Raw genomic sequence first — 20,854 nt, forward strand, 5'->3', positions numbered from 1 at the left:
ACTGCTGCCACCTGCCACCTGCAGTTATGAGCTGGGAAACGGGAGCACGAGAATTCCACTTGACTGTAATTCCCATGGTCTGGCAGGAGGAGAGATGCAGCTTTGATTTACCCTGCTCACATGACTCCCTAGTCCCCTGTGCATGCTGTTGGAGCAACTTTTATGCAGCAAACATACGACTCAAACAGGTTCTGTATGAGTCAAATTTCCAGACTCAGTTTTATTGTGTTATGCAGTTGTTAATCAAAAATTGCCTCATGAAAGTCATTGACAGGAAGCCTACAAATCTGCCTGGAAGCACTTGCTCATGTTAGATGATTTCTCCTTTAGGAAAGAATAGCGTGCACTAGTTTGTCCTATTTATAAAGATATATGTATATACATATATTTCTCCATATGAGCAGACAGAGACTCACATTTCCTCTATATTTCCCACCACTTTAAAGCCAGGGCATGTTCGAGACTCACATTTCCTTACACTCTTTTCCTTATACCTTCCACTCTGATTCTAGGTGCATGAAGAAACACAGCTTTTGCTTCTTTCCTAAGTGCGAATTGCTCTCCATGGGCCAGGAAAATATTTTAACTCCAGCAACATATGCTTTTGTTTTTGCTAGTGTCTTTTTAAAAATTTCAAACTTTATCAAACTTTTGATTTTGACTTTTAGCTGGAATCCATTGGTTTATAAGAGCTAATTTAAGCATCTAACTCCTTTTCATTTCTACATTATAGGGCATTCTGCATTATTAAAATAAAATCAGAGGAAACCAACTCCACAAATTTTGGGTTTTCCAAGTACTTTGAAGTGACTCGTTCAGTATTTGACAATGAAAACTGGGAATCTAACTACTATACAAGGAGTGCATTTATGCCTTTATAACACTCATGGCATGTTGATTTCATCTTTGTCTTAAAAAGTTTCTATTCCTCTCTTCTGCTTATGTACATTCAACATACGCAGGCACACACGTTAGCAGAGGTTTGTCAAGCTGTGGTTTGTCAAATGGTAAACCTTTAATTTAGCTTCTCTATTACTCATCTCATAAATTCAACATCTAATAGTTTTGTTGCTATTTATCAATGGCCTGCTTGTTGTCATGGAACACTGATTCAGCTGTCAAGGTTATTTGGTAATCTGAGCCTCATAAAACAGGAGAAGCTCTTTTTGGTATTAACCCAAAGCCAATACATTCTTTTTTCCCAATTTAACTGTGCTTAAATTTTATAAATAATAAATCATTTAAATATTATTAATAATGAGTAGATTTTTTATTATTTTTTTTAGTCAACAACTCAGCTACCGAAAACAGTCTTGTGACACTTATCATAGTTTGAGCTAAGAGGTTAAAATATAAGATACATAAGACCTAGTCGTATATGTTCAAAAAATGTGTGTTAAACAATACCTTTATAGAACAGCTCTTCTCTCTGCTTTCTTGCTGTTCAGAACATGTCTTAGGTGGGAGACACTGGTAATATACCAGTGTAAGTTAGTTATCCTCCTCCCTAAAGTAATGTCTAAGAGGAAAGAGTGAGGTGACTAGAGTGATTTAAGGCAACCCTAATCATATGCAAATTTTCTTATTGTAGAAAACTGTCATGATGATCTTTTTGTGCAGTGAGGACATCTATGTAATGTGTTTGTCAAACCTATAACCACTTTGTAACTGGCAAGGATTTTTGTCGTTAATCTGTTGGCAAGACTCACAGATCTTGAAGGGAAATTTTTCTTGTATATAGCAGTCTGCTGGTTGGTAAAACAGGATAACAGAGCTAAGAATTACCATGTCGGATAAAACCTGGTGTCTGGCTAGACAGGAAACTGGTGTTCATCAGTGCCTTCAATGGATGTCAAGTAAAACAAAAAGAACAGAAAACAGAAATTTTAAGATTGTAATGATTCAGAAATACTAAAAAGGAACACGAATTTTGAATGTTTCCCCAGCTTAGTCCTCTTTGTCTGTTAGTTATCTAAGAAACACATGTAGTTGGATGCAATGTCTAATGCAATGCCTTCCCAAGGTTTAGGCTATAGCTGTACAAGGATGACACCCCAAAACTCCCACAAAAAAACCCTGAGCTCCCCGTATGGATAATGAACAGAAGCAATTATTAGCACTGGCTACAGAAAGGGGAGTGAAGTCTTCCTAGACCTGACCACAGGACAACTGAAAGGACATTGATCTTATTGTTTGCATCACCCCTCAGTACTGAAGGTATATGAAAAGGGCTGCAATATTAGAATTCAGTCTAATCACGCACCTGAAAACCCTAGTAAGTACTATTAATTAAATTAACTTTAGATTGACAACAAAAGTTGGTGGGAGGTAATGAAAGTAAATATAGCTCAATTGTTTACATTACTTTCACATGAAGATGGTGAGATTTATGTGCTTAAGTAACCTTCGCTGTTTGTAAAGTGTGAGTGTAAATTTTATAGCTCAGTGCAATTGAGACTGATAGTGTTATCAGCCTATATTGCTGTCAACAGTGAGAAGAGACATTAAGATGCTGTTAAAATATAGTATCTTCATAGAGAGAAGTTGGAATCTCCGCAGAAAGGGTGAAAATCCACATCATCAGAAAAGATATGTAAGAACTGATTAGGATTCAAAGACAAGACTAATGTTTCCAGTTCCATGAAATTACTTACTGAATATGAAGGAATAAATATATCCTGACTATATTCAAAGACTAGATTCAGAAAACTACTCTCAAAAGACATAGATTAGTCATAGATTTTATAAATATAGAACACGTTTTCCTAAAGGAAGCAAATTGCGTCATTTCTGACCATGAATATTGGATCATAAAATCTACAGGTTTCATAGCCTTCACAGAATCACAGCTAAACAATACTTGCATTTTTTGCATTCCATCCTAAAAACCTCATAGATACTAAAAGTAAAATTAACTGAAGTCTCTCTAAGGACATAAAGAAAAATATTTGTGTATGAAATAAGGAGTTTTAGTCAACCCACTATTTTTTTTTTTAAGGAAGCTACTTCATGAGATACGTTTAATCACTGAGAATGGCAGCTCAAGAGAAGTCTCCAGTCACTTCATCCTGCCTCTTTACCCTTCAGATTTCAATCCTACAAAGACTTGCAAGTCTTACCATCTCCTCTTTGTCTGCATTATAGTCTAAATGAGATTTTGCAGGCTAATGATGGAAAGGATCTCTCACCACTGAGAAAAAGCTGAACGTGTATCTGCTAGCATGGAGTCAAAGTTATTCATATTTTCAGTTATTCAAAGTTATTCATATTTTCTTGTATTTTGTAAAATAAAACTAGCCAGAGCAGCTTTTAGACAATCTGCAACATTTTGTTTGCATGACTGAGGTTCCACTTAAGTTATGAAGAAAAAATCACGTTTCAACTGAAAAGAGCTCCAGGTGATAATTCCCAAACAATTTATTTGAGAAAAAAGCTTGTAATCTAAAAGTAATTTCCTTCCATCAACATTTTTAGCACTAAAATGGGAAGAACTTAAATAAATAAACTGCATCAGAAAAAGATCACTCACAATATAAAATTGTTGAACTGATATCACCATGGCAGTGATAGAAGCTCAGAACTAACATGATTTACTCCCATGATAATTAAAAAAAAATGAATGTTTCTCATTTCCTTTATCTTGGGCAACACAATAAATGCATTTCACGTCTTCTGTCTCCAAGAAACCTATACACTTGGTTTATGAGTTATATTTGTGTAAGGAAGAGGGCTTGTTTCTGAGCATTGCAGGTTAAAGGACCTTCTACAAATAAAGAGGTTACTGCTGCACATGGCCAATGCTCTTACTCTAAAATGTCAGAGCTATGAGGAGTTCAATCCGGGGCTGAACTAAGATGAAAGGAATACGCATAAGGTATAGATGGGAGAAAGATAAAAGGGAAATTCATATTTATGAACACTAATATGGAGCAAAATAAACTCAATAACCTGGGGGTACTAAAGTGTCTGTCTATATACAGAAATGAAAGGTTTATCTGAGAAAAAATATCAGAACTGGACAGATAATAATATGGAGAAAATATGCTATCATAACAAAGCTGGCTGGAGCTGTATATTGAAAGATATATTTTATTTTTAAAAGACATTTAAGAAAAGAAAAGAAGTTACCGTAACCTTGTTGGTGAAGGAGGACTTATTAGTCCCCATAAGAGACTGGGGAGAAATGGGTAATGGTGTTGAGTCATTATGTACTGAGCTTGGAGGTGTTTCAGACAGTAAACTAACTGTTATAGGCCACCTGACCAAAAAGAATAACTGGCCTGTGAAATGATTGAGCAAATAAAAGAAGCATGTAAAAAGAGCAGAGTGATGGTAAGTCAGCAATAACACAGGAAAGGGAATGCAGTTACGGTGAAATCTACACACTTCTCAAGCTCACAGTGAAGCCCGAGGCTAAAGGGCAATCATTTCAGGCTCCAAGTAAGTCAGAACAGGACAGCATAGGTTTAAATTCCCTTCTCTTTTCCTTTTTTTTCTCATTTCTGCTCAAGAGCTTCTAGGATTATAAAGATATTCCTACTATATATGAAGTAATGTATATAAATGCTCTAACCAAAATTCTAAGTTAATGAAGTGGACGCTCTTCCTCAGCTTGTTGTTATTCCTATAAAATATGGATATAAGTACAGGATACACATACAGCATCATACACACACACATATATAGTACCATAAATACTTTGAGGCTAAAATCTTATAAATACAGATGAAAAATTCTTTTAAGAGTTGTAGATTTGAACCCTTCTCTGACAGTTAAGTCATTTTCAGTGAAAGCCAGCTGGAGGAAACTTAGTTTTTATTGCCTGGAGTCAACAAATTCATAAATTCAGTGATATGAATGAATGCCCAAGAGTTGGGCCAAATCCGATCAATCTCATGTCTTTTTCATTCAATCTCTCACTCTGTCCAGGTTCAGTAGGTCAATAAAGTCCAGTGAGACCCTAGCCAGGAATTTGGCTTAGAACAGATTAAATGTCAAGGCAAAACTACAGGTCATCCACACAATCTTTAGATCTAGAAAGCTTTGCACAAGAGTGGTAGGCCTGTTGGCTCCAAAAAATGCTTAAATTAAAAAAAAATCACACTTGTTTCCATGCTCTCGCTAGAAATGATGTAAAAAGAAAATAAGACACTTTTCTTTTTGTTTGTTTCCCAACAGAAAATGGGACTGTAAGTCACCCACTGCCAGAACCCAGTATGCCCTTTTAATAACATAGAAGGAGATCCCAAGGCTGTATCCTTTTTTCTTTCTTTCTACTTCCAGGCTGTCCACAGCCTGTTTTGGCTTGCCGTTGCCTGGCTCCATCCACCCTTGATATCAGTCAGACACAGCCATTGAGTCAGCCATAATATTTAACTCAGAGTTGGTATATAGGAGGCAGAACTCACTGGCTGGCATTGCAATCTCTATATGGCTTGCAGTTCTCCATGGACAAAAGATCAGCCAGAAGAGGAAATAGTGTTTGAAGCAATAAGGTTCTAATGCATTCTGTCACCCAGCTGAAGGTATTAAGACCACAGATGCCTCTATAGGTTTGGCATGATAATATTTATTGTGTGATGATGAACACAGCAGTTGAGATGGGGAAGATATTAACTCTTCGGGAATAAAAGAAAATAGATTAAAAAACAATGATAAAGTATGGAATACATTAAATAATGGGAAATTTTTAGTTCAAGAATGTTCAAGAAGGAACAATATAAGGCTCAACAAGCTTCAGGCAGAAAAATAACTGAAAATAGATATCTGCCAGTCTAGCAGACATAAAGTGATGTGAATTTGGCATATAAGATAGAACTAACCGTAACAGAAAAGCATACAATGAAAATAATTAATCATTACAATTTTTTATTTTAAAGTGAGACCTCAAGGAGAAAAGATGTAAAACCACAGCCACATAGAATATATTGGAGGGAGAAAAAAAGGTATTGAGATTGCAGGTATTGGCTAGAAATGAACATAATAAGAACATACTAAGAGAGACCTATAATATGTTAACAACTTATTTAATGTCTTTGTTATTGAAGAAAGCTATTAATAGCACCTAAAAAAATAACACAGAGGCAAGTATTAATTCAAGTAGACTAGAATGGAAACTTGGACATAAAATAGAATGTTTAAATGTTCTAAATAAACACAAGAGAAAAAAATATAGGTCACAATGCTTAGAATAAAAAGCTCTAATATCCTCAGGAACTGGACAAATGATTCATTTCAATTAAAGACTTCAGCCACTGGTGTCTCAAAACCAGTATGAGATACAGATCCTTTTCCACCTATCTTAATGGTTATTTGGAACGGTTCGCTACATAGTTAAGTCAACTGTTAACCTCAGGGTTACCTGCAAAATACTAAATTCATTTTTTTGATCACCTGTAACCGTTCTGTATTATTTCTTCTTCCTAATAGAATGATAACTATTTTTAAGAATTGCTGATCTTATAAACACTTATAGTTTCACTCAAAGAATGACATTTCAAAGATAAACATGTTTTATATGGTATTCATTATACAACAAATCCAAACATCTTATGCAAACAGCAAACCACTCACATGAATGTTTGAAGGTAGAAAACTTGAGTTGGAAAATGTTTAAATTATGATTTTCTTTCTGTGCTTATTTGTTTCTTTGTAATTTTAGTCATATGTTTTTCAACATTGAAGATGTTGAATAAGCTGTTTCTGAAGCACGAAATATGTGGGAATACAAAAAAGGCAAAAAGACTAGGGTTCAGAAACTCATCAGAGCACTCAGAAGGGAAGAGGAGACGAAGAGAAGAGGATAGGAGAGGAAGAGAGAGAGATGGAGAGAGAGAGAAAGAGGAGAGGAATGGGAGAGGGAGAAGGAGAGAGAGAGATGTCAGTACCACAGATTTCAGTTTGTTGGCTCATTAGAGAGGGACTGGAAGATGAAGAAGGAAACAGCAAGAGGAGGATCTTTGACATGACAGTCTCATGAACTTCACTGCAGCTACAATGCATTTTTATGCTTGTTCTTTAGTAATGGTGAGAATGTTGGATGTAGAGGATGTCAATAATAAGGACAGCTGAATTTCAGCAGCATTATTTTACTAGTTCTGTGACAACCATATGCTTACCTTTGCCTCACATTGCACCACATACTGACTGCTCAGGATTAATTTATTCTTGATTGTTCAGTATTTTCTATTAAACATCACTTTAAAAATCTGGCAGCACTGTCAAGAATCTTTGATTATACTAGAAGTCATAACATAGGAATCAAAAGATGAACATTTTTAAAGCCTCATAACCAATTTAATTTCCGCAATGACTAGGACAGGGAAGAAGTCTCCCGCCTTAGCTAAAGAGAAAATGGTACATACTTTTTACAGTCCGTTCCCAAACTGGGAATAGAGGCTCTTAAGAGATATACCTGTATTTTAATTTAAGATCGGTTATCAAAAACAACAACAAAAACAACTACATAAACAAAGGAGCATTATACAGATCTTAATTTCAGACGAAGTACCTAATCTGGATGTATCATGAAGAAATATTTGAAAGACAAGTTGACATGCCCCTGTCCCAGCCAGTTACTATCATGGGGAACACTGTTGAGGACAGCTGGGAATGTGTGCTATCAACATCCAATTTTCAATTGCAGGGTGGGCTATTTGTCAAACTCAGACTCGTCTATCTGACTTCCTGAACAGAATCAGGAAACATTTGGACAGGATAAGATATAACTTCTATGGAATTTGACCGCCTTCTTTTTGAATTTATTAGTAAGTCTGTATGCACTTAAGGACAACCTTTGTTTCTGCAAAGTGCATCAGGAACCAAGGGGGCCCCACACTCCATGCCAGTGTGAGACAGATGGGTTTCCAGGAAACTTAGGAGTCAAGTTCTGTTCTAAATATATTAACTCAGTATCATAAGAAATGTTCTTTTTTCTAGTGGTTTCCATAAAAGATACTTGAGTTGAAGACCCGCTTTTGCGAGAGCAGAAACAAATTCCAAGCCTGGCAGTTTTTCTTAGCGCAAGGTGGCACTAAATGGCTTTCTCAGACAGTGTATCACCTCTGGGCAATTCTTTGAGATAAGTTTGCTGTGAAGGTAATAACTAGACAAAGCAAGCATCATCTCAGCTCTTACTGAGGAACACCTTGGAACTCTTTTGTTTCACCCATCCTCAATTTTGTTTTGTGTCTCTGCTTCTCCCTTCATCATCTAAGCACTACTGCTACCTCTTTCTCGGGTCATCTGTCAGGCTACTGCTTTATTTTCATACAAATACTTCTTAAAAACCTACTTATTTTATGAAATTCACAAAAAGAGTTACCAAAAAATCTTTCTTTTTTAAATGCAGCTAGGCATGCACAACCCCTTCCTTTCATCCCGTGAACTTTTCTCGAGTGGTCATATAATTTTCTCTCTATCTCTACCTTCATTCCACTACCTTCTGAAACTAAAGTGCAGATTTAATGTGACAGAGAGATGTCATTTTACCAGTACTTAAAGGAAACTGACAGAATATTAGGCAATGCAAAACAAATAATTGCTAATTTTATTAGCAAAAGGCTTTTTACTTTATTGTCAATACTGGTATTTACATTGAAGTATATCTTAAATACTTTGAATAAAGTCGAGGCATACATTTCAGTGGAAAAAAACTTTTGAAATACTTCAAAACTGCTGATTGCAAGGTTGCCTTGCTTGTTTTTCCCCCTTCTAATAAAAAACAGCAGTAAAGGGTAAAGTGCCTAGTTATTCCTTCTGTCAAAGAAATCCAGGCAGCTCTGCTCTATCACTTCTCTCTCTGCTCAAACAAGATACTCATATATTGCACATTCACACTGACCAATTCAATTTATCTGAGTATTTAACAAGTTCCACAACATCTGGATGAAGAATCTTGGATAGAATGCAACTTTCCTTTAAGTACTCCAACACTATAGGGAATAAGGGGACGTTTGACTGCAGCTATCAAAAGCCGTGTGCTTTCTCTTTGACTTGAAACACAGGTGTCTCATTCAGTTTTCATTAATCATTAGTGACAGAAGCCAAAAATACTTGGTTTTACCTGTAACTAACTCAGAAACTTAGCCCTTCTTGTTCATATATGTATCTAGCCAAAGTGATCCATGCTTTTTAATCCCAAACTTGGATCAAACCAATTTGCTCTTCCTTGGTGTGACCCAGATGTCATTCCACAACCTACAGATGGTTAATCATACTGTATCCCATCTGTTAAGTGGAAAACAATAATGAGAATATATCACACCAATATTCCTCACTTCCCTTTGGATTTCATTCTAAAGCTGAAGATAGGTGAAGGTCCTGGTCCTTTCAGTGGTCCATGACTGAATGAACTAAGAGAAGACTTTATGTTTCCTGAATAAGATGAATTCAACAGAGATGCCAGGCCCAAGGGATGTCTTGTCATACTTGAATGTATGCGATAGAAAACTCCTGGCTTCAGCACTCACTTCAAACACATATCCGTTTTGTTATGTTTGGGTTGTGATAAAAGATTTGTCACTTCCTGTGAGCAGTTTGCTACCAATGAAATGGCACCCGCACTATGTTCCTATATGAAAAATTAAACTATGTTATTCATAAGTAAATAACTAAGGCTGGAAGAGATAATGGTTCTGTGCTGAAAGATTATTGATGTCTTACTAAATATAGGAAATTATACTTGAACATTAATAATATGTATCTGTGAAAAATATAATTTTCAAATTTGGTATTCTTCAAGGAATCAGTGCAAGTTTGGCATTTAAACAGCAGTGCTACTGTAAACAGGTGCTCAGTGTCTGGAAAAAAAAAAGTACGTCCTCCAAAAACTCAGTGCAATGTAAAATAGTTTTTATTCATTTTAATAAATAATAAAGAAGAACACCTTGGCCTTAAGGTGACCTTTTTAAAATTGACTTTTAAAAAGATGAATGATAATAAAATCATAGCTAGATTTCTGGGTGAAATCTTGGCTTTATTGAAATCAATGGATTTTTTTTGTCATTGAATTCCAGTAAGCAAGCAGGCAATCCTTGAAATTTAGGAGAGAGAAATTTTCATGTATTATTGCATGTAGTTGGTTCATGTGACTTCAGTGACTGTAACTCTTTGTTTTTTTCCTTTTGTTTCTTTCTCTACTTTTGTAAAACACAACTTGCAGAATAAGAAAAGCTAACAAATGCTCTAGAACCAATCAATGTTATGAAACTAATAGTAATACAATATGAGCATGTAAGCTTATGTAGTGCCTTTCATGTAGAAGTATCCCAAGGCACTTTGTAACAGAAACTCAATAAGGAGTGCAAAAGTGCTTTGTCAGATAGGATAAGCCAGGGGAAAAGGGGAAATTAATTAAGCATGGATTTAAATTTCTCAGCCAACAAGGCATTTAGAACCTTGATCAGAAAAGACAGTGGTTCCAATATCTGTAACCAGGGAATACAATAGACTATTTCATTCTTTAATTCTTGAATAATGTTCAATAATTCTTCCACAACAATATGAGTATGAGTAATAAGAATATGGTGCATATGCAACATTTTTCAAAAATCAGCCCCTGTAGCTCTCATTTTTCATACACAAATGGGTACACAAAAGTTGATCACCTGAGGTGTGTGCTAATAGAGCTACTTGACTGCTGAGATACCCAGTATGGAATTTTCTATTGTAGAAATACAAAAATCAAGTTAGGGACTTGGCAATAGCTTTGGTGACTGTTTAGTCCAGTGTTTCAAATTGATGTGCAGTTCTTCATAGAGGCATCACACATTAAAATAATCAATGACAAAGTTCTGTGTTTCACAGGAAAGAACACAATTGCTTGGGAAAAACCTGTATAAATTGATAAGACATAAATTACAGCTTCCCTGATGTTGCAGAAACTTGCACATCCTCTATTTTTTAAACATTTTTCTTTTAGGAACACATGGACCATTCTCGTTTTTGGATGACTGCCTCTTCGGATTAATGCATCCTTCTGGTGCATAAATTAAGGAGGCACAGAGGAAAAAAGAGAAGACTAAATCTCGGGAAACCGAAGCCATACAGAAAAATGAGATGCAGGGTACAGATGAATGAGTGACTCAACGTGAATAATTTTTCTGAAAAGTTAGCCTATGCTTCTGTTCATGGAATAACTAAAAGCAGCCTATAATTTCCCCAGTTTTATAACAAAATAAAATTTAAAAATATTATGTAACTTAACTGTATATTATATCATGCCCTATATTGAAAGAGAGAGGCATTTTGGTTGACCTGACAAACCACAAGATGCTTTTTTTGTTCCCTAGATAGCTGAGTCCTCAAGCATGTGTTTCAGGTGCCTGCAATGCTCACCAAAGTAGCTCAGTACTATGTGTGATGAAGAAGAAAGGATGTAGCCATAACTTAAGAAAAACTCCTCAGAGTTTTTATAAAAATGCTTTCAGTATTTATTTTGCAGTTGTAATTCATTGTACTTTTTGGTGGATAACTGTAGGGATTGTAAATATTTTTGAGAGATCTTGTACACTCGTGTACAGGATTACTACTTTTTTTTCAGTTGCAACATGAAGAAATCTTGCCCCAGCGATAAACCTGCATTTGATAGTACATGTTCTTTCTTGAGGACTCAAAGAACATTTCAGTCTTTCCACATATTGCTCTAAGGGCACACATTAATAAAACTGCTGTTTTTAAAGAAAGGAGATCTCAATCACTATATTTTGTAATTCAGATATTAACGTTTTACTAGATTATTAGTAATATGAAATATTCTTGCAGAATTTATGGTTTTGACTGGACAGCCATGCTGTATGCAAATTTGAAAAATAGTCTCTGGTACTTCAGTAAAATATAGAACCTCATAAGGCACTTGAGGAAAAATGAGCAATTTTTGAAATTTAGAATTTACAAAACCCTGTAAAGGTTAATATCTCTGTTTAGATGTTCAGGTGTTAAACTATTATAATATTCATTACAGGAAAAAGAAAAAAGACTGATCAGAAAGCATACTTGTTTATTCTGTGCCCCGACTCACACTAAAGATGAAGAGGATACATTAGAATCCTGCCCAATTTGCATTAACTTTTGGTTATACTTGCATAATTATTGCTAACCCTTTTTCAGCATAAAAAAAAATACATGAATTCTTACCTGAGCTCTTGAGCTATAGAGTCCACTTGAACTGTTAATAAAAGCAGAAGGAAAGAATGAATTAGTTTACATTTCCAGACTCGGGCTTTCTCCAACATTGCACCTGCCTGTCTATGATGACAGAGGAGTGGCTATCAAAACACAGGTGATATGTCATGCTAGCCACGGGACTGTTGCTACTACTGGCAAATGTTAACTGAACATTTACAAATACTTGCCCACACAACGCTATACACCTTATTGACAAAGCCAACAGGTGGTTCTAAAGATTACTCATGTTGTATAGGCAACTTCTGTTGTTTCACTTCTGGGAAAATGTTCCTGACCTGCTAATTCATATGCACATGTGTGCATGTGTTTAAAAAACAACAAATGAACAAACAAACAAACAAAACACACAGAAAGACAATCCATAAATTCTCACGGAAGTGTAACTAGCCTCTTAGGTAAAAAAGATTTGAAGGTTAAATCCTGTATTAATAACGGTTAAAGTCTTTAACTCAAAGCCAGTCAGACTCTCTTAACTCTTTTCCTAAGTGAGGTCGAGCAGTTTTCAGCTCTTTGGTGATATGAAACTAGAGAATTAAACCAGACTACACTTTATTTATTTATTTTATTATGACCACAACTTGAAGCTGAAGGCACAATCTTAAATGATTTAGCATTACAGGGCTGTGACAATGAAGGCAGTCAAATTGCCTTGTTTTTCATAATCTTGAGAGTGCACAATTCCCATTAAAATCAGAGAGAAGACAGGTGCTCTGTACCTCTGATAATAGTCATAAGCAGAAATGCTCACAAGGAAGGCAAAACTTTGACATTTATTTTTACGTATCTCCATTTTCCACTCATCATCAATAGCCACAAGAAGTCTTATAAATTAAAATAAAAAGTTATTTTCCAGGAAGGGCTGTGTTGCTAGTCAATCATGTTTTCCAGATGTTTAGATCATTAAGGGCCTGTTTATTGCTCAGTACTGCATTTCCATCTGTTCCTTATAAAAAGAGAGGAATAACTGGGAAATACAACTATGTCATAACTTTGCAAATGAAACACAAGTACCAGTACTTAAAAGAAAAGCATAGGGTCCCCTCTACCATATACATTCACACCTTTGGTTAAAGTAAATATACTTCTGGAACATTTATACAGATTTTTTTAGACAATTAATGGCAATAGAGAAAAAAAAAACAGTTGGCTGAGACAAAGTTTTCCATATGATTTTGAAGGTATGCATTCAATATTGTGTAGTCCTGCTTTCCATGGAAAATCTCTGCATAATAAAAGGCATAATCTTTATTTTCTTTGAGAAACACCCCAAAGAAAAGAGCAAACAGTCGATTTTTTTCTGCTTTTCTTTAAACTGTAGCTAATAACATTGTGTCTCTTAATATAATCAGTGTTCTGCCTTGGTTAAAAAAGGCAGCCCTGAGGAAGCCACACACTTTCTCGCTCCACATTAGGGATCGTGCACAGGAGCTATTGTAGTTTATGGTTTGCTGGACACAGGGTTGTGGAACATGCTTGCTAACTCACCCTTGGTTCCTTTTGAGCGTGTGCGCAGCTTTTTATTTTTCCCGTCTGCATCCATCTGTAATATTAACACAAAGCCTTTAATTCATTCCTTTTGCCATTGAGAAAAAAAAAAGTTTCCAGTGTTTGTTTTTACATTTCCAAAGGCTAGACAGTAATGGAAAGAAGAATAATCATGCCTTATTAAACTTGTCAAAGAGATAAGAAGCCATCTGTGAATATCTAGCAAATACCTAGGAGATACTTTTAGTGATATAGATCTGTTTAACAAAGTGATGGTTATGAATGACACTTTAAGGTTTAATGACAAGGCCTACAGGTGTTAGCTGAAGACAGAAGGTTAGAAATGGCAATGTTTGTGACTTGCTTTAAGCATCCGCTTCCCTGAAGAATAGATCTCAGAAAGCCCTGTGCCTACTATTACCCAGCATTACCATTGCAAGTGGAATATATCCTAATAGTTGCAATCATACATGCTTCTCTGACAACTTCAAACTTTAAAGGGTGAAAACTTCTTACTAGCAGATACATAACTATATATACACAGCTGTGAAATACTGCACTACTTAAAAAAAAATCTTCTTAAGTATACTTTTAGTGAGGAGAAGGTTACGCATTTTTACCATATTTTGGGAGAAGATTAGGTTCAGTTTTGGATTTTACAGAAAAAAAAAAAAGAGCTGTTGCCATAAGATTTCTGACTGAAATAATAGTCACCTTGCAAGACTGCTGTTCTCATATGACAATTTTGGCTATATCTAAACTGGCCTTCTGATCTTGGATCTGGCCCAGATCTATAATTGTAGGGGCAGGTTTTCAATCCATGGATTTTATTACAAACCCCTGAAATTCAAAAGGATTAAGATTTCATGTTCTGGTGTGGAGAGCCGCAGTGACATACAGCAGATTGCATGACAGTGTAATTTTGACCATGTCCAAGGAGGCAAACTCCTACTCTTTCTAAAAGTAACAGCTAATTCTTATATAAAGTATAATCTATCGCAAGGAATTTTTAACTAGGCAGAATAACAGGAACTCTGTAATGCTTATTCAACCATATCATTCTCTGACGGTCTATCTTTGCTTCGAATCTCCTTTTCTCTCTCTCTAAAACGGTGACGGACAAACGTGCTGTGCAGGAAGCCTTTCTTATTATTTTTTCCCACTGATAGCTATGTAAGAACAAATGCAGACATTGGCTTCTGATCTCTGTACCTTCACTGGGCCAAAGGTAGCTGTGGAGTCTCTGTTCTATGGATACCAGAAGTTGCCTACTCTTAGAATCTGTGAGTGTTTCCTGGCAGAAGGTGGCAATTCATGTCAGCTGAAGATCCTCTCTATCATTTCACCCTTCCTGAAGATCAACAGCACTAACACTGATTTTCCCTGTTTGGGGAAGATGTAGAAGCTCTTGTGGTTTTTAGTCTATAGAGGGTGAAGATCTGAGGATGCCTTATTTTTAGGTTTACATGACTCAGATAGATAACTGAGATGTTTTGAAGGTTTAACCTGAAAGAACCTTGCAGAATACAGCAGAATCAACCTTATAAAGAAAAGCCGTTTAGTCAGCCTTTCTAGAGGGAAAGAAGTGTTTCTCTAATTTCCTGGCTTTCATAGTTCATTTTTTATATATGGCTACACATGATATGCAGCCAGGGGAATAAAAATATCTATTTACAGGAGAGAACACAAGCATTCAAAAAGGCTATTCATGTACTTGAAGAAATCTAATTCTAAAACCTGGGTAAGTGATATCTGAAATGAAAGTATACATTGATCACAACACATTTCAGAGACAAGCAATGTTATCTTTCCTCTGTTTAAATTTATGTTTGATGTTCCTTTTTAGCAGGGAAGAAAATAAGTGGCTTGTGTTTACGTAGTGGGGCTCATGGCAGCCTTAACTTGTTACTCTCCTTAAAACCTGGAGAACGAGATTTTGCAATGTGACTGTAATGGTAATAGGAAACATGGCTCTGTTCTCTGATGCTGAGTTGTGATTGAAGGCACTGACCTGCCATAGACTTATAATAGGGGAGCAGGTGTGGCAATGATGGACTTTAATTTCCTTTAATAAACCTTTTATGTGCCACACTTTTACTGCCATTCTATGCTCTCCAAGGTCCTGCACATAATAGGTTCATTACTTTTGATTACTATAGTCTATTGAGACAAACAACTCCAGAACACACTATATATTATGTTCAGTTAAACCAATATAGACTATTTATCCACTGTGCATTATTTCACCTGCAACTCTACAGACGAAATTAACAGCAGCTCCTGTAAGCTGAAACTATTAAAAACACTGGTACTCCTTTGTCATCATTTCATAATAAATACCACACCAATCACAGTGCTGCTCTTTTAATTATGAAACAAAAAGTGCCCACTGCTTCTACTGAATAGCAGTTACTTTTGTTTAAATAGCACATTGCATCATGATGAATATTTTTAAAACTGCGCAAGAAGAGAAAACCAACAATAAAATCAATGTAGGCGATTTTTCTATTGATTTTCCTTCCTGTAATAATTTGAAATTATGAGAGATATTTAATCAACTAAAAACTACAATTGTTAGGAGTGTTTAGCTTGTGCATACTGCATTCTAAACTAATCACCTTTTAAATGTCTGTATTACATCAAGGACAGATCAACTTACAAAAAGTGCCCTCCATTATCTTGAAAATTACTTGAGTTACTTGAAAATTAAAGCTGTGGAATTTTAAAAGTGTGACTGCAAAAGGACCTCTCAGTGAAAATTTGAATGCAAAAACCTTACTTTTTTCTAGTTCTTTCAGTGATTGCTTGAAAGAAAAGAATTTTTTTTTTAAAAAACTTCCTCACTTCTTGTTTTATCTACATATACATCATGCATCTACATTTATCTAGATTTTTTATATGAAAACACAGTCACAGAGAGTAAATGAAAACTATTCAAACTTTCAATCACAAAAAGAAAAGAATAAAAGAAAAATGTTTAAAGAACAAAATAAATAAAGCCTAATGAGAACTTCTGTCCCAAGTGTTTAGAGATAATTGTTATCAGAGTGTGAATTTGGGACACGTATCTTGTTAGAGTTATAGACGCTAAAGATCTGACATTGTGCAAGGTGATGGGTAGTTGCATCTCCTCCCTAATCGACATCACATCACCAGATATGTCACGTAATATATATATATATGCATGTGTAAATATGTAATCACCATATATATGTGATGTTTTGAGAGAAGCCATATGGGAGAAAAAGAATGCGTGAATGCACATAAGCCCTATGCCGATATGTTTCTACTAATTTTTTAGCAATCATGACCATCAAGATAATATCTAAGTACTTCCCAGGAAATTTCTATCAGTAAATTTCTGGAAAATTCTATCAGGAACTGCAGTTTCATATTTTGCAGGGGCAAGCTTGAGGAAAAATACATCCAATAATAACAAGTAGGTCCATAAAGAGGGGAAATAATTCCACTGTACTATTATATCTTATAATTAGATTCTTTGATATGATGGGTTTAAACTCATCCAAATACTTTCCATTCAAAATTAGAATTTGTTAACAAACTCTGAAGAAATTAGTGAGAGATATACAGTCAGAAATATAGACAGACATACAGGGAATGAGCAGATTTGCAACCCTAGATCATTGCAAAATCAGAGTAAGAAATTAGTGCCTGAATTTATTAGTGCTTGAGTTCTATCATTAGAGGCATATTTCTGTAATTTGAAAATTTACTCTGGATTTTGATGCTGAATTGCTTTCAGAAAGCACGATCTGACAAATCTCACAAAGTTTACAAATGCTTTTATTTTTGAACTTAAGAATCTGAAAAGAGACCCTCCCTTCATCTTTTCTTCATTATTGGTTGAGATATAAGGCTAAATCAATGACTAAAGCAGAAAACTGGAGTAACTGACAAACTCTGCTTGACTTTAACTGGAGTAAATTGCTATGTCCATGCTGCAGGGTATTCATTTTTCTCCAGATGAGTTTGTTGAAACAGCAGCAAAACTATTTGCCAAGCATACTATTTCAAAGTTCCTGGCTAAAAAAAAAAAAAAAAAAAAAAAAATTGTTACTGCTTCTCAGAGAACCCAGAACACTTGAGAGAAGGACCTGAAAATACTTCCCTAAATGAAGGAATCAAGATTTGGCTCTCAGTTTGTTTTTTTTTGCATGCCTGGAGCATATCTGTGCATGCGTGCATGTGCTGATATCACAATGAGATCCAAAAATATGACTAACAGCTGAAATAGGGCATGTGAAAGTAATAACAATAACAATTATATCAATAATAATGACTCCTTCAGTTTATTTTCACATTTTTAAATATTAATTTCAGAAGCTGAACTGAACCACTGCCATATTATTGTGAAGAAAAGCATGACTTGGGGAAGTCAGTGCTTCTGACATAGAAAAGGGAAGTGCACCTCCTGGAAAGAGCTAACATAAGAGCTCTGCATTCTCTAATATCTCCTCTGTACAAGTATGACTTTCCCTGAGTGGGTTTCAGACTCCTGGAGTGGCAGTCTGTTTCTTTCTGTATAACTACACAGAAGAAAATCATCAGTTCATCTAGCAATAAGAATTGTAAAAATTGATGCTTCCTTGTGGTTTTCCAGCAAAAGCTATGTCTAATTTTCGAAATGAAATTTGGCAAATAACTTCTCTAGACAATTTTTGTCTGATTTTGAGTGATCTGAAAAAAAAAAAAAAAGGATTTTTCTGTATTCACATACTTGTTTATAGTTATCCATACACAGGTTGGTTTCGAGGTCATTAGACCAAAGGACATACGTAGAAAAGAATGATGGCTTTTAGGGCACAGAAATCCTTCTTCAAGATTCAATTACAAAACTCAGACTTCGAAGTTGAATTGATCCCTGCCAAGCACTATGAACACATCTGTGCTGTGCTGTGACCAAGAAGAGATGGTGCTTGGTTTGAAAATGGTCCTTCTCTTTATAAAGAATACACTTTGAAAAAGCTTTTCAGTTGTTTTGGCATCCATCTTTCAACGTTTCTTTTCAATAAGTGATTTAAGAATCTAGAATCACAGTCATAATGAACTTTTTCTTTTGAAAAAAATCATAAAACAAGAAAATATCCTCTGTTCAGTATAGAACTGTAAAGTATGTAGTATAGAACTGTGTTTAGATATTTTTACACGTATGTAAGTGCATCTTTTTGCCACTCTGTATCTATATGGTAAATTTTTAAAATATGAAATATTAATGAAAGAATGAAAGTATGAAGTGCAAAGTGAGAAGAAAATGCAAATGATATGTATAGCACCTAGACAAAACTATACGTTCTGATTCATAGAAGTGGAAAAGCAGACTTTCTCATTTTTCAATATTCTGTACCAAACTGTGCAGACAAAATTTTCAGGAACAATACCTGTACTGATGTTTAAATTTTCCTCCTTCTTCTTTTTCTTCTTTTTAATCACACATTAATAATAAGTAAGAAGAAAAAAATACTAAAAAAAATGCATATTCTAAAAGAATATTTTCTGAAAATTTTGGTTTAGCTTACACAATAATATTCTTTATTTCTCTGTAGAGAAAGCCAAATAACATGTGTATAATTATTTCAGATGTATCTCAAGAATGTAAACTTTCAAGTGAGTTCATAATGTTTGTAAACCATCAAGAATTTAGTATTTTGTAATATGGTACAATGGTATATGTATTTTTTAGCAGTAGGGGTTTTTATAATGAAGTCGCTACTTGAAAATATGTGGCAGTCAAATAAACCTTAAATCAGTGACAAGCCTGAATAGCTTTGTAATGAGGATGATTTATTTTGATTCTCACTCCTGATTTCTGAGTTGTCACTGCTGTTGTATACTTCATCCATGTAACTTTGCACAACTGGCAGTGCTGAATATAAACCAAAGCCATATGTTTATGTCCTTTTGCCAAACGACTACAGCAAATAGTTCTATTATTCCCTTAGGTAACCAATGTGTGCCAAGTATTTCTATTAGTCTGCTTTACCAAGGCATTAGAGGGCAGAGTCACAGCTTTATGAAATTAACGGGCAACTGTTAGCTTTATAAATTTAGAGAAAAATTATATACTGTATCCTCCCAAAATTCAACTCAACACAAGTTGAAATGTGATGTTACTTTTCAAATTTTATTTTTTTCCTTAGATTTAATGTCTTGTCACTATTTCCTGAGATACTTTAGTATGATAGTACTATGTATTAAAAATATATATTTTTTAATGTAAGAAAAAAGTGTCAATTTTATTCAAATATAATGCCTTGAGATCATTCACAACTTATTCTACCCTACATTTGTTAAAAAAGTGAATCATTATACCTTAAGAACAAGCCATCCTTCCCAGATTAAATGCAAGCCGTGCATTTCAGAATACATTCTCATGCATATAGGAAAAGATAGTCAAAGATATTTGTACCTTTGTCAGTATATTATCTTGACAAAGTGTAATTCTGAAACTAAAAATCTAAAAATTGTAGGTATTTACAAATATTTACATTTTCCCCAGTTGTTCACCTGATTTTTGTAAAAAGGTTGTTTTAATATAGTAAAAGCTATTAGAGAAAAATGAAATACTACAAGAGAAAATCACAAAATATACTAGTATCAATACACAGATACATTTTGACTTAAATGCTTTTATGTAAATAAATTATCCCACCTTCGCGTGTTTCCAGGTGAAATTATGTGCAGATTCCAAAGAAGAGAATTTGTCACTCCGATCAAGAAGTCTTGCCTGATTTAACACATGCTCCTGAAATTCATTCTCTGCAAGAAGAAAACCGAAAAACAGAAACAGCTATGCTAAATATAATGTAGATGAAACAGGACAGTCTAGGCAAAGAAACTAGGTACATTGCTTTTTTGAGCGGTTTTTCTAACATGTGATATAAGGGTATCAGTGATGCTTTTAAAGGGCAGAAATAAAAGCAAATGTTTATTTTTATGGTACATTGTTTATATTATAAATGTCCTCTCCAGTAGCTTATGAATTTGACTTACCCGAATAAAAGTTTTTCTTCCTATACAGACAGTAACCTACAATTAATACATGGAGAAATTCTGACTCAAATGTCTCTATTGCATCTGTGTCCCATCAGTCGAGTAGCATGATTTGGTATAGGATTTAAAAGAAGAAGCATTTAGAAAGGATTCTAAAACATTTTAATCATAG

At 34.8% G+C, this 20,854-nt stretch overlaps 1 protein-coding gene across 1 annotated transcript in view; it reads right to left on the bottom strand.

The window, feature by feature from the left end:
• ST18 (ST18 C2H2C-type zinc finger transcription factor) overlaps positions 1–20,464 on the bottom strand; it is a 74,875-nt gene extending 54,411 nt beyond the window's left edge. Inside the window, exons 1-3 of the mRNA XM_010216011.2 lie at positions 20,342–20,464; positions 13,672–13,726; positions 12,136–12,166 (exon numbers count right to left, since the gene is read on the bottom strand). Coding sequence (XP_010214313.1) covers positions 12,136–12,166; positions 13,672–13,726 — 86 coding nt within the window. The 5' untranslated portion in view covers positions 20,342–20,464. The remainder of the gene's footprint in view (positions 1–12,135; positions 12,167–13,671; positions 13,727–20,341) is intronic.
• Positions 20,465–20,854: the final 390 nt, after the last annotated feature.

This window comes from Tinamus guttatus, unplaced genomic scaffold (genome assembly GCF_059628265.1).
Source record: "Tinamus guttatus ecotype Peru unplaced genomic scaffold, ASM5962826v1 Tinamus_guttatus_pri_ptg000056l, whole genome shotgun sequence".
Classification (NCBI taxonomy): Eukaryota; Metazoa; Chordata; class Aves; order Tinamiformes; family Tinamidae; genus Tinamus; species Tinamus guttatus.